Below are 13,899 nucleotides of genomic sequence, written 5' to 3'. Positions count from 1 at the left end.
GATAGACTGTCAGGTTGTAATAACAAATAGAACACACAGAAGCAAATACTTAAAATATCTGCTGACATATATGTTATAGAATAAAGATACCCCTTTCTGTACACTAAATGTCTGATGAAACTACAACCTTATGAGTTAAATCTCCTTTACCCCTTTGCATGATTATACCAAAACAACTACAAATTACTTAAAAATTAGATAAAATTATGCACTCTCTCATTATTCATCACAAAATGTCACTGACTCAACAATAAGACATTTTTCTAGTGCATTCACGTTGTATTAATTTTTTTAATTTTTAATTTTTATTTAAACATATGCTTTCAAACCTATTTATAATTTAGGTTCAGGTATTTAGCTCCTCCCTCCCTCTCTCCAACTCCTCCTATCTCCTTTTTTTCATTTTAGACAATGTGGTTTGCACTACTGTTAATGAAAGGATAAAGTGCATATCTTTTTATCTCTATCCAATACCCAGTTATTGTCCCAAGTGATCAATTCAAATTATCATTGTCATGCTGGTCCCTTCTTTGATTTAACTGCACTTCTCCACTATTTGTGGTAAGCTTCCACCATGTACTAGTCCTCCTGGCACTCCTTTCTATTCTATTTGCATATTATTACCACATTATCTTTTATTTTTCTTATATTCCATAAGTGAGTGAGATTGTTCTATGTCTATCCCTCTCCCTCTGACCCATTTGACTCAGCATACTCTTCATATTCATCCATGTATAAGAAAATTTCATTACTTCATTTTACCTAACAGCTGCATAGTATTCCATTGTGTAGATATACCAGTTTCTTTAGCCACTCATCTGATCTTGGGCACTTGGGTTGTTTTCAGATTCTGGCTATTGTAAATAATGCTGCAATGACGTAGAAGAGCAGATGGCTTTTCTGTGTTGTGCTTTTATGTTCCTAGGATATATCCTTAGGAGTGGTATTGCTGGTTCATATGGGAGCCCAATTCCCACCAGTTTTATGAAGAATGTTCATTTTGTTTTTCAAAAAGGCTGGATATGCCGGCATTCCCACCAGCAATGAAACAGAGTCCTTTTCTCCCTGCATCCACGCCATCACTGGTTGTTCTAGTTTGTTATATGCAAACCCTTGTGGTGTGAGATGATACCTCATTGTTGTTTTGATTTGCATCTCCCTGACGGTTAATGATGGTGGAGCATTTTTTCATGTACCTTTTCACCACCTGTATTTCTTCTTTGAGGAAGTGTTTGTTCATTTCTTCTCCCCATTTTTTGGATGGGTTAGATGATTTTTTTCTTACTGAGTTCTACCAGTTAGCACTATACTTTGATGTTAATGAGCATGCCCCTTCTTTTGAAATATTCACTTCACATGGGATCTAGGATACAACACTTCTAGTTTTCACTTTATCTGAAAAACAATTCTGGCTCACCATTATACTTTTGTTCTCCCATATCTCTTAAGGAACAGAAGATTCCAGGAAGATTCCAGGGCTCGGTCCCTAATTATGTAAATTTATTTCCATTATGAACTCTTATCCAGTCTAATGGCTCAATGCTACTCTATACTTATTAATTCAAAACAAATATATCATGAACTTCTATTATTATTATCAGCTTAATATACAGTATACTACATTGCTTGGGATAAAAATTTTATAATCATTAATTTCCATTTCTCTCAAATGCAAACATTGCTTTTGTGAGGAATATACATATACCTCAGCCACATATCAAAAACAAAACAACAGAAACAAAAAGCTAGTAGTCCCACCTTTAAAATTTGTCTAGGATCTGACCACATGTACTATTATCATTGCTATAAGCCTTTTCAGCTGAATTCTCTTCTAGAGTACTGCATTATCCTACCACATGGTATCTGATTCTATCATCAACCGTTTACAGTCCAGTATCAACAATATAAGTAAGAATGTCTCCCTTCTACGTCCTTAAGATGTGTTCTTTTAATGCTCTATATTATTATCAGGAAAATGTAAAGCAGAACAGTAACAGTGTATAGGACTTCACATCAATGAGATTGATACACATAATAAAGAACAGAAACAGGAGCTGAAGAGACAGTACAGTAGATAGGGCATTTGCATTATACATGGCCAACCTAGGTACAAATTCTGGCATTCCTATGATCCCCAAGCCTTGCCAGGAGCACAGCGTTCAAAGTGGCACCAAAACCAACAAAAACGAAAAGAACATAATAATCATTGTTGGAATGAATGTTGGTGAAAATAAGCCCTATTCACTGTTGGTGGGCATGTTGAGTGCTTCAGAAAACATTAAGACGCTTCTCAGAAAATTCATATTTGAGCCTCCCCATAACCCAGTAGTTTGACTTCATGCCATCCATTCCAAAAGCCCCAAAACACTATTTCAAGAAAACATTATGCTACTTCGTTTGCGGCAGCAATATTAAGCAATCCAAATGCTTCAACTGCAGTAAATAATCTGAAGAAATACTATTCCACTATAAGAAAAGACAAAATCATATATTTTGCCACTACATGGATAAAACTAAAAGTATCAAACTGCATGAGATCAATTACAAGAAGGACAGACATGGAATGATGCTTCTCTTATGTGGGATATAATAAAACACAGTAAGAAAACAACAAATACCAAAAGAAACAGTAATAACCAAATAACCAAAGCAAAGGAAAAAGAGTTAGTATACAGAACTGAGCTGGAGGTAGAGTGTGTTTGTTGTAGATACAATAAATCATTGGGATATTGATGGCAAAGTGTACATTGGTGATGGGTGCAGTGTTGGAATATTGCTTCATTAGACCTTCATGTGCAGCATTGTAAATTATGGTGCCTCAAACTGTGAAAGACCTTTTTTTTAAAAAAAAAAATGGTTTATGGTTTTAAGATCTTACAAAGCACACATTCAATTTCCCTTTTTTTCTCTATTCCTTTAGTCCAATGATCTTCCCACTATTCATTCATTTTCAGTGATAACAGCTTCTTGCTAATTTTTCCCCCTTAAGTATCCATTTGGCAACTTTCACATCAGGGTCTCTTTATCAATTAGCCCTTCAACCTGAAATGTTCACACTTCCAAAAGAAAGCCACTTGCCTTAACCCTTAGAACCTTAGGTCAGGTATTTCCTTCTCAGTGTGGCTTTCCCTAAATACCGCACTTAAAACTGTAACATTCCTCAAGCCCACACTCAACTTCCTTCCCCTCTAATTTTTCCCATGATACTCAACACTTTCTACATTTTACCTTTTAGTGTCTTGTTAGGCCAAGTTCCATAAATGCAAAGATATGTTTTGTTTGCTACTCTACCTTCAATTAGAATAGTACCTAGCACATTGCAGATACTCAAATATTATGCTATATAAAGCTCAATGGCAAGAAATATTTTTAATTTAGGATGACAGAATAATGGGTTTAACTAAAATGGCACCATGAAAAATAGTTATGTAGAGAGAGAGACTTGATGAAATGAAAGCAATTGGAACCTGCTATGAGAATCCAAATATACCTATAAGAGACAAACAAGTATCATGGATTACATTAAGCTACACAAATGTCTCAAATTTTCTACAAAAAGTGACGGGGTAAGGAGGCAACCAGAAGAACTCCAGTTTATTTCTAGCTCTGTGCTTAGGGATCCCTCCTGGTGAGTTTTTAGGAGGACCACATGCAGTGCCAGAGACTGAGACTGAACCTAGGTTGGCCCATGAGCATTGCAAATTCCTCACCCACTCCATTATCTCTCTAGTACTCTACATGAAAAGCAGTGCTTCTTCTCAACATTTTCAGGCTTTCTTGGTACTTCTTTGCTTTCTTTACTTCTTACTCCCCCCTCTTAAAACTATTGCTATTCTTGTGGTGCCCTACTCTTGCCACCTACTTATGTGATTATTTTTTTCTTACCTGCCTGTGGGTTCTTTGGAATATCCTGTGGGCCTAAAAGTGACTATCTGTTGTTCCCTAGCTAAAAAATTCTGTTTTAAAGAACTATAATGAGATCATAAAATATTCAAAAGATGACTTTTAAGTCCATTTTCTGGCACATAAGAATTTTATTTTATATAAAGTTCTTCCTGTTCATACAATATAAACTATAATATTAAGAAAAATATAAGTTAAAAACAGCATAAGTCTGATGGCCTTAATTAATGTAAGAATATGTATTACAAATGAAGATGCAATTATATGTATAGGATGTATATATAGGATATGTATATAGGATATATATGTATATATGCTAAAGATGAAAAAAAGTCAAAGCTAAAGATTTAGATCAGAATCAGTTCTAAGTGAAGGTGAGGTAGAAGAAGGATAATACTTATGAAACTGCACTAGTGTCTAAAGAATTAGAAGGGAAAATGAAGGAATAGTGAATCTTAATTTTGGAACAGTCAATAACACATTAGTCAAAACTATCTCTAAATTTTTTAATTTAAAAGCAATGTGATTTACAAAGTAATTTGTAGCTGAGTTTTAGACATAGTGTTTCAAACCAATCCCACCACCAGTGTCAACCTCCCTCACCAATGTTCCTTCAGTCCATCCCATACCTCCCCATCCCCCAGCCTGGCATCAGAACACACACACATTTAAGTTTGATTTTTAAACATAATGTCTCCTGATTTCAGTGTTTATTCCTGGTTTGGATATTTAGTTCTGTCATTCCTTACCACCAACCACTGTACCTTTTTTAAAACTAGGATTTGGTTGTTTTTTTCTTTTCTTTTTTTTTTTTTTTTTTTTGGTTTTTGGGCCACACCCGTTTGACGCTCAAGGGTTACTCCTGGCTATGTGCTCAGAAATCGCCCCTGGCTTGGGGGGACCATATGGGACGCCGGGGGATCGAACCGCGGTCCTTCCTTGGCTAGCGCTTGCAAGGCAGACACCTTACCTCCAGCGCCACCTACCCGGCCCCGGTTGTTTTTTTCTTAATTTTAATAAGCCACCTGACGAAGTTAAATCATAGTGGTTTTTTATAAGGAGATGAGTATTAATATATTCTACATGATTCTATTTCGTGGTAAAGTTGGGGCATACTAAGTAATGCAAACAATCTCTCCTGGCAGTTGCTCATGGTAACAGGATTCATATGTGGTATGGGGGATTAGAAATGGGGTCGCTGTGTACAAAATAAGGATGTTAACCCCTGTACTTTCCAACCCCTACAATGCAATTCTTATACAAAAGTGAAATAAAAAGTTTGTCTCTAATACACTGGCGAGGAAATAATTAAGGACTGAACTAAATATCCAAGCCAAAGTCAACAATAATAGAATTAAAAGACCTAAACTTTTTAACAATCTAAACTTAAAGGGGCCTAGCTCTGCATCATTCCCTAAAAACATCTGGATTCAACCCCTGAATATTATCTCTAGGTATAAACTAAACCAGTGGTGGGCAACCTTTTTTTCAACTGAGCCAAATCTCGCTAAAACCACGATTGAAATTTATTTTGAGAGCCACATTTTTAAAACCAAAAATACATAGGATGGTACACTGTTTTTAGTTTCAATAAAATTGAGAATATTCTGCATGTAAGTATCCACATAGGTTGGGAGGATACAAATAACATAACTAATAAAATAAAAACTTTAGAACGATATTATTTATCGATAACATTAAATTCTGTAAAATCTGCCTTACAATGTAGAGAAAATTACATCCTGACAATGACTGACAAAGTCACAAACACTAATGTTAGCATTGGCCTTGGTTCTGATCAGAGCTGTGTGGAGCAGGCCGCCGGGGTTGCACACAGGGCACACACTGACAGAGGCTAGGAGCAGAGTCCTGACTCCTGGAGCGGCCGCCCGTCATACAGAAGAACTGCATTAAAAAGTATAAAGAGCCACATGTGGCTTGCGAACCGCAGCTTGCCGACCACTGGACTAAACAAACAAAAATAAATGTCAAATTTAAGAGAGGCTTGCAAGGCTCTGTGCTTCTCTTGATGAGGCAACTGCATATTTTCATTAAATTTCATTTACGTGGGGATGTAAAAGCAAACGCCTTTTATGACTAAGCAACAAATGCAAATAAGCAAAGACAAAAGGAGTAATGCAGTAATCAGCAGTGATTTGTAAATCTGCTAATTCAGGACAATAGCATTCTAATTTAAAAAATTAATACAATATACTAAATAGTAAATACATCAGAAAGTGTTTTGACAGTTTACAATTTTATATTGAACGCAATTCTGTAAGACTGACAAATATAGGAAGAAAGGCTTAAAATGGCTTAAAATATGACCAACAGAATTTAAAGGGTCAGGATGTAGGTCAATAGTAGAAAGTAAATCCACTGCCTACCAACAGGACTGTACAAGGGGCCAAAGCCATAGTCTCATCTAACTCTCAAAAGAGAAGCACAACAAGAAGCAAAAGCTCATAGGTATACAGGCCTCAAAGCTAATTGTACTTGCCCTTCCCAGGGAGACAAGGATTCCCCCCCGCCTCACCCAAGCCCTGGTAACTGAATACACAAATCTACCTTACAACTGCTGCCATGCCAAAAGCCCAGATTCACTGTTTCTCCACTAATCTCTATAGACTCCCAGTAGTAATTCACAAAACATTAAATAAATTATTTATACAAGCAGGCTTTGGGGAGGTTGGGAAGCTGATGACCAGTTTGGAGGGAATTTTACATTTGTGATAGAATACTGAATGCCAGAAATAACTATTGTGAACAACTCTGTACATCACAGTGTTAAATAAAAATATTTAATTTAAAAAATAAGTTAATGCAGGAACAAAGTGATACAGTACAGCAGGTAGGGCATCTGCCTTGCGAGCAGTTGACCCAAGTTTGAAACCCAGCATCCCATGAGCCCTCAAGCACCAACAGGAGTAATTTCTGAGCTCACTGCTAGGATTAAATCTGTGCATCACTGGATGTGTCTGTGCATAATTGGATGTATCACCCCAAAAGTCAATCCACTATTAGCATATGAAACTACTGTGTTTATATGAATAAAGATTATGCACCTCTATATTTGAAATACAGATGAAACAGCTTTTTAGGTAGTATATAATACTCATTATTAGCAAAGCAGAACACATCAAAGGAAAAACTATATGCAGTATGGGCTAAACATTCTAATTTACTACACTACAAGAAATATGAGTTCCAAATTATACCTGAACTACATTTGGCAGATTAATACAGCCTATCTTTCTGTTTTGTTTTGATTTTAAAGCAAACAAAACACTCATGAAATTCAAGATGCTAATGTTTAAAGAAGAAAACCAGCCATTAGAATTTCTACTTAGAATTTTCCAAAATGTCCGTAGTCACTACATTTGAACCAGGCCAGCTCCACAGACTCACTCTTTTCTCAAACAAGATGTAAATTGAGCTGTGAAAGATTATGGTTACGCTGGCCCATACAGCACAAAGCTGACCATCTTAGGATGAGAGTATCGGCCAAGGACAAGGCCTCCATCACCCAGTATTTTCCTGATGGCTGCCTCATCACTGAACCTCTATAGTTCCCTTTGGGGATGCCAATCTAACCACAATTGTGATCGTTTGGTTGATATCACCAGGGCTTACTTGGGAGCAATGGTGGGCACCCTCTTCTGTAACTTCCTTCTTATGAATACCCTGGCAGCTGAAAGAATGCCCACAAATGCAGTCCCATGTTCGAACCTAGCCTTCTTCCATACAGTATCTTAGATACCTCAACCATTACTTTTTAATCTATTTCTCTACAATACAATATGTGCTCAGTGTTTGATTCATTCTATCTTTTCTAACAATTACATTAAGAAATCATTATAATGAAGAGTGGAACTTCTGACTTCCCAGAGTTAAGGAACTTACAGAATCTTAGTAAAGAAAGCATTAACTTGTAAATCCGAATTTGTTGCTGTCACTTGTTTTATGCTCCCAGGGAAGGAATATAGGGCCTCTGACATGTAACCAAATGTTCCACTGCTAAACTACATCTCTAACCAAATGATTGGAAATGGAGGTAGGGGAAATTCTTTAAATCAGAGGGAGGCATGTTGCACTGGTGAAGGGGGGGGGGGGGATGTTCTTTTTATAACTGAAACCAGCTACAATCATGTTCGTAGTCAAGGTATTTAAATAAAGATATTTTAAATAAGTAAATCAGGGACAGGGAACATCTGGTTCATGAGCTATATGAAGTTTATAAAACTATGTGGTGTGACCTTGGCACATGCATGACAAGACAGATATGTATGCTACTAGTCAGCTGCCCATGGTCCATCTGCCTACAATGTATGGCCCATGCATAATTTGATATATTATTCAAAGGACCCTGGCCCCCCAAAAAAAGTTTACCCATCTCTATTGAGAAATTATTCTAGATATACAAAGTATGAACAAACAAGTCTAAACATTGAGTCTCATTTATATTTTATTCAAAACTTGGCATCGTTCTACCTCCATATAAAGGAAGCTCTATTCCTGAAAGAGGTGGGTCACGTAGGCAAAAAAACCCTCTCCCCTCAGTTTCCACTGTGGAGTTCTGGTTTTACTCACCCCATCCCCTCATCATAGGAAAAAGGGCTGCCACTAATGTCTATCATCTTTTTTTTTTTTTACTTTTTTTAAACAGTTATTGATTGATTGGTTGATTGGTTGGTTGGTTTTTGGGCCACACCCGGCTATGCTCAGGGGCTCTGTGCTCAGAAATCATTCCTGACAGGCACAGGGGACCATATGGGATGCCAGGAATCCAAATGGTTCTGTCCCGGGTTGGCCTCATGCAAGGCAAATGCCCTACCACTGTGCTATCTCTCTGCCCCTTGGCATCCTTCTTAGACGTAAGTTGCAAGAGTCTATTCAATTTGGGTAGAACTGAGAGAACCATCTCTCCTCCTTCCTCCTCTCTCCTACTTATAACCTACTGTAAGACTTGTACTCCAGAAACAGCAAGCTGAGATGCTGGGTGCCTCATCTATAAGTTCCTTATAGGACAGAATATCATGCTGGGAGTGGAAAGCAGTGAAAACCAGCAGATGCTATTGTCTCTTCTCAGAAGTAGGAGTATTACACTGGGGAAAATGAGCCCTCATTCCCAATTACGATATAGTGAATGATTAGGGGTTCTATTTAAAGGATAGGAGGATAGGCTATGTGCTCTGCTGAAAGATGTCTTTCATTTGTAGCAAAGCTGGAAGAACTCCATGGTATGGGCATTATTAAAATACAATGGAAATCTTTGTGGAGAGCAATTAACATTAGGTTTCTAACATTAGGTTAACTTATTAGGATACTAAGTTCAAAATAGAAGCAAAAGAGGCATCATAATTACCTTATGGAAATAAAAAGAACTCTAAAGGCAAATTTGTTTTAAGGATAACTTATATGAAATAGATGTCAAAATTAAAATAGAAACTTTAAAAATACTATAGTCAATAAACTAAACTAGTGATTTGAAACTTGCTAAAGTTTGAAAAAGATAAAAAAAAATAGCATCACTAAAGATATCTACCAAAAGCATCAAAAAAGAACATTTTTATAAAATCTTTCTTTAAAAAAGGTATGGGGGGGAAGTGTATGAGGAAAACAGTTCAGAACTTACGCTATGAAGTCAACATTACCCCCAAACAAAAGTAGGCAAAACATCACATTGCAGGGGAAGTGAAGTGGAGACAATTAATAACCATTATGAGAATGGGTACAAAAATATGAAAACTTAAAATATGAAAATTATAATATGCCATGAATAAGTAGAATTCCAGAAATTCAAAGACTTCAAATTAATATTGTTAAGTGCCTTATTAATAAAAAGAACGTAATATTTCATTTCAATTGTTAGGAAAAAAAGAATTCAATACCTTTTCATGATAAAAGTATTCAAAATTACAAAGGAATGTTCGCAAGCTATTAAATGAATATACAAAATCCCCAGAGCTAAAACCATACTTAAAAATCTGAGCTGAAGAGTAGCAGAGGCTAAGGTGCTTGCCTTGTAAACAACTGGCCCCATTTAATCAGGCATCTCATGTGGTCCCTCAAACAAAGTCAAGAGTAAGCCCTAAACCAAAACTTTTTTAAAATAAAAATAGGGCTACAGATAGTACAGGACAGTACAGGGATTAAAGTGGTTGCCTTGGGGTGCCAGAGAGATAATACAATGGGTAGAGTACTAGCCTTGCACACGACCAACTTATGTTCAATCCCTCACCCCAAATTACTCCCCAGTCTGCAGAGTACTGAGAAGGCCTGTGTACCACTGGATGTGACTTCAAAACAAAAACAAAAAAAGTATTAATTTTGGCATGCAGCCAACCCTGGCTCTATCCCCATAACTGGGTAATGTCCAAACCTCCTACACTCAAAATTAAAGACTTATACCTTTCCCCTTAATATATGGGTCAAGATAAGTATTTCTATTTTCATCTCTTTATACTAGAAGACATGAAAGACATGAAATGTCATTCCATCAGATGAGGTTCTAGGCAATAGAAATAAAAGGCATCTGAGCCAGAGATAGTACAGGGGATATGGCAATAGCCTTGCATTCAGTACCACATATGGTCCCTATAACCCTGCCAGGAGAGATCCTTGAAGGCTGAGCAGAAATAAGTGCTGGCACAGCCAGTCATGGGTAGGATGAAGGGAGGAAGGGAAAGCAAAGGTGTACATCTAATAAAATGTCAATGTGTCAAACTGATTTAATTCATATGAGTTAACTCATGTGCCAAATGCCAAATCTCAAATACATAGAGCAAATATTGATAAACTTAAAGGAAAAAAAGCTAATTCTAGGAGACTAAGACTGTACTTTCATTTACAGACAGAATAGATAGAACAGAAATAGAGGAACTAAATAGTAACATATGCTAATTGGCTCTAACATATATAGAACACTCTAGCTCTAAAAAGCAGAAGACTTTATTCTTTTAATTTTGTATTGAATCACCATGAATTACAGTTCAAGATATTCATTACTGAGTCTCAGGCATACAATGTTCCAACATCAATCCTTTCAGCACTGCCTACTTATCCCTACTACCCATTGACTGCCTCTATGACAGGAATTATTTTCTTTTCTAAATTTTAATTTGTATGTTTTGCAATCCCTGCAATGTTCCGGGGTTGCTTCTGGCTCTGCACTCAATAATTACTCCTGGTGGTACCAGGGGTAAAAAAAGATGCTGAGGGTCAAATCAGGGTCAGGCACATGCAAGGCATACATCCTATCTGCTGTACTATCTCTCCAGAGTCTCTTCTTTTCCTCTTTTAGGCACCTGCAGTTTACCATACTGTTATTGATGGTGTATTAAGTATATCACTTTACTGCCTTTCAACACCAAGTCCTTGTCTAAAGTGACCATGTCAATGATCCCATCTAAACATTATTCTTCAGTATTCTTGGGACATTATATAAGAAAGGTTAAGTTAGGTGACAAAACATGTCTACGACATGGTAATATTGTGTTTATATTCATAGTACAAAAATTTTTTAATTAGCCTGTGTTTTTACAGAATTAAATTATAAATTTAATTTATATATATAATTATATATAATTGATTATAAATAGTAGACACTTAAACTCTATAAAACAACTTCGTAATAATACATTAAACTTGCTTTCCAAATACTTAAGTCTTATTCTGGTCCTACAAAATTCCTGTTAACATGTGCCCTTTTAAACTCCAACTTAAGAAAAATGAATCATTTTTCCTCCATTTAGTAAATAGATAATTATCAAGAGGTTCTAGATGCACAAAAGAACAGACATGTTTTAATTTACAATCTGCTTTAGTACTGAAGACTAATATTTAAAAAAAATTCTTGGGTCGGAGAGATAGCATGGAGGCAAGGCGTTTGCCTTGCATGCAGAAGGATGGTGGTTCGATTCCCAGCATCACATATGGTCCCCTGAGCCTGCTGGGGGCGATTTCTGAGCGTAGAGCCAGGAGTCGCCCCTAAGCACTCCCGGGTGTGACCCAAAAACCAAAAACCAACAAATAAAAAAACTTAAAAACCAATCCATGTATATTTTTATTAACAGTCTTGATTGATCATTAGTATTAATGATCCTGATATAGCTAAATTCCTAACTAAACTAATAATATATATGTTTACTGAATAAATCACCACAATCTCAATGTTTTTGTTTAAGAATTCTTTCATTTAGGGTTGGGAGCATTAGCACAGCAGGGAGTGTTTTGCACACAGCCAACAGGGTTCAATCCCTGGCTCCCACATGATGGTCTCCACACCCCAGCCCGCCAGGAGTGATTCCAGAGTCAGAGCCAGGAGGAACCCTTGTGCCACTGGGTGTGGTCCCAAAATGAAACAAAATGAAACAAAACGAAACAAAAAAACTGCAAGAATTCTTTGATATGATTGTAAAGTTATCACAGGGAGTCAGCAGAAATGAAAACTAATTCTAAAAGAAAAACAAGTCTCACCAATATTTAGTACACACTTTGTATCAGACCTACCTTCTCACCACTTGAGTAGAAGAAATAACGCAATCGAACTATGTTACAGTGATCTAGCTTTCTCATGATTTGAAGTTCACGATTCTGAAAAGAAATAAACAAGAATATTTTAAAAAGTTTAACTGCTGTTGATCATATAAATTAAGATGTTTCTGAAAAACATTAAAAACTAAAAAGAATAGGTTATAAATGTTAGTAAAACCTATGATCCATACACTAAAAGTAAGAATTTTTACTGGCCTATGAACTATGTTAATGCTTTGCAATAAGAAAATTTTAGAAACTGAAAATTAATACTTAAGTAATTTAACAGCAATTTAGGTCTATGATTCATATTCATGTTTTCCGTTTTACAAAAATATTAGGTCTTCAAATAACTGTGAAGGTTTTATTTTGCTTGCTTGGTTGCTTTGTTTCTGGTTTGTTTGCTTGCCTGTGAGTTGGGGATGGGGGAGCACAGCCAAAGAATAAGGGGAAGGATAGCATCTACTGGCTCTGCACTTAGAAATGAATCATTCCAGTTCAATCATTAAGTTTTAAATCTAGCATTTTACCACATAGAGCTTGAGAAGGACTAGTATCTCATAAGTAACACATACCTGAAATTAGCTGTAAATTTTTCCAGCTATAATTACAATTAAAATTTTCACCATACGGTCCCCCAAGAAGCCAGGAGCAACTTCTGAGCGCATAGCCAGGAGTAACCCCTGAGCGTCACAGGGTGTGGCCCAAAAACCAAAAAAAAAAAAAAAACTTTCACCATACAAATAAATTTGGGCACAAAGACAAGTATCACAAATCCTATTTTCCAAGGTATAGTGAAAAATCTGGGAGTGATCCCTTTTAAAACAGTTGCTAATTTTCAGAGAGTTAAAATAAGACACACTAGAAATTGTGTATCACTTATAAATTTATGGTCTATACAAATCATTTTTCCTTTAGGTTATTGCAAGTTAATGCTCATTCTTTTTGTTTTGGGGCCTCACCCAGCAGCACTCAGGGATTACTCTTGGCAAATTACTCCTGGCAGGCTTGGGGGACTATATGAAATGCCAGGGATTGAACCTGGGTCAGCCATATGCAAGGCAAACGCCCTACCGCTATGCTATCAGTCTGGCCCCAAAGCTCATTCTTTATAAAAAGGAAACATTAAAAGAATAAGGTGCCTTCCTATAGCATAAAAACTCCCATTGTGTGTATACACACACACACACACACACACACACACACACACACACACACAAGATCTCAAAATTAATATTTAAAAGAATACAGGAATAAGGATAGTCAAAGGGCTAAAGTGCAGCATGAACTCCTTATTTGATACCTGTACCACACAATCACACTAGGGTACATTTTGAATGTACCCTAATCACTAAGCTAGAAGTAGTACTATCAGTTATGGCCACAAAAATAATGCAGTTAATAAATATTGAATTACATAACAGACAGAAAACCAAAATATCAGCTACACAGACAGAAAAT

General features: G+C 36.4%; 1 protein-coding gene across 2 annotated transcripts in view; it reads right to left on the bottom strand.

Annotated features, from left to right (window-relative positions):
- Nucleotides 1–13,899, bottom strand: part of GSK3B (glycogen synthase kinase 3 beta) — a 191,867-nt gene that overhangs the window by 96,779 nt on the left and 81,189 nt on the right. For both annotated transcript variants that reach the window (XM_049785914.1, XM_049785915.1), the window contains exon 3: nucleotides 12,415–12,498. In XM_049785914.1, the coding sequence (XP_049641871.1) occupies nucleotides 12,415–12,498 (84 nt within the window). The remainder of the gene's footprint in view (nucleotides 1–12,414; nucleotides 12,499–13,899) is intronic.

Source organism: Suncus etruscus, chromosome 13, assembly GCF_024139225.1.
Source record: "Suncus etruscus isolate mSunEtr1 chromosome 13, mSunEtr1.pri.cur, whole genome shotgun sequence".
In the NCBI taxonomy this organism is placed as follows: Eukaryota; Metazoa; Chordata; class Mammalia; order Eulipotyphla; family Soricidae; genus Suncus; species Suncus etruscus.
The sequence above is the reverse complement of the archived record's forward strand: the minus strand, read 5'-3'. Positions and strand labels throughout refer to the sequence as shown.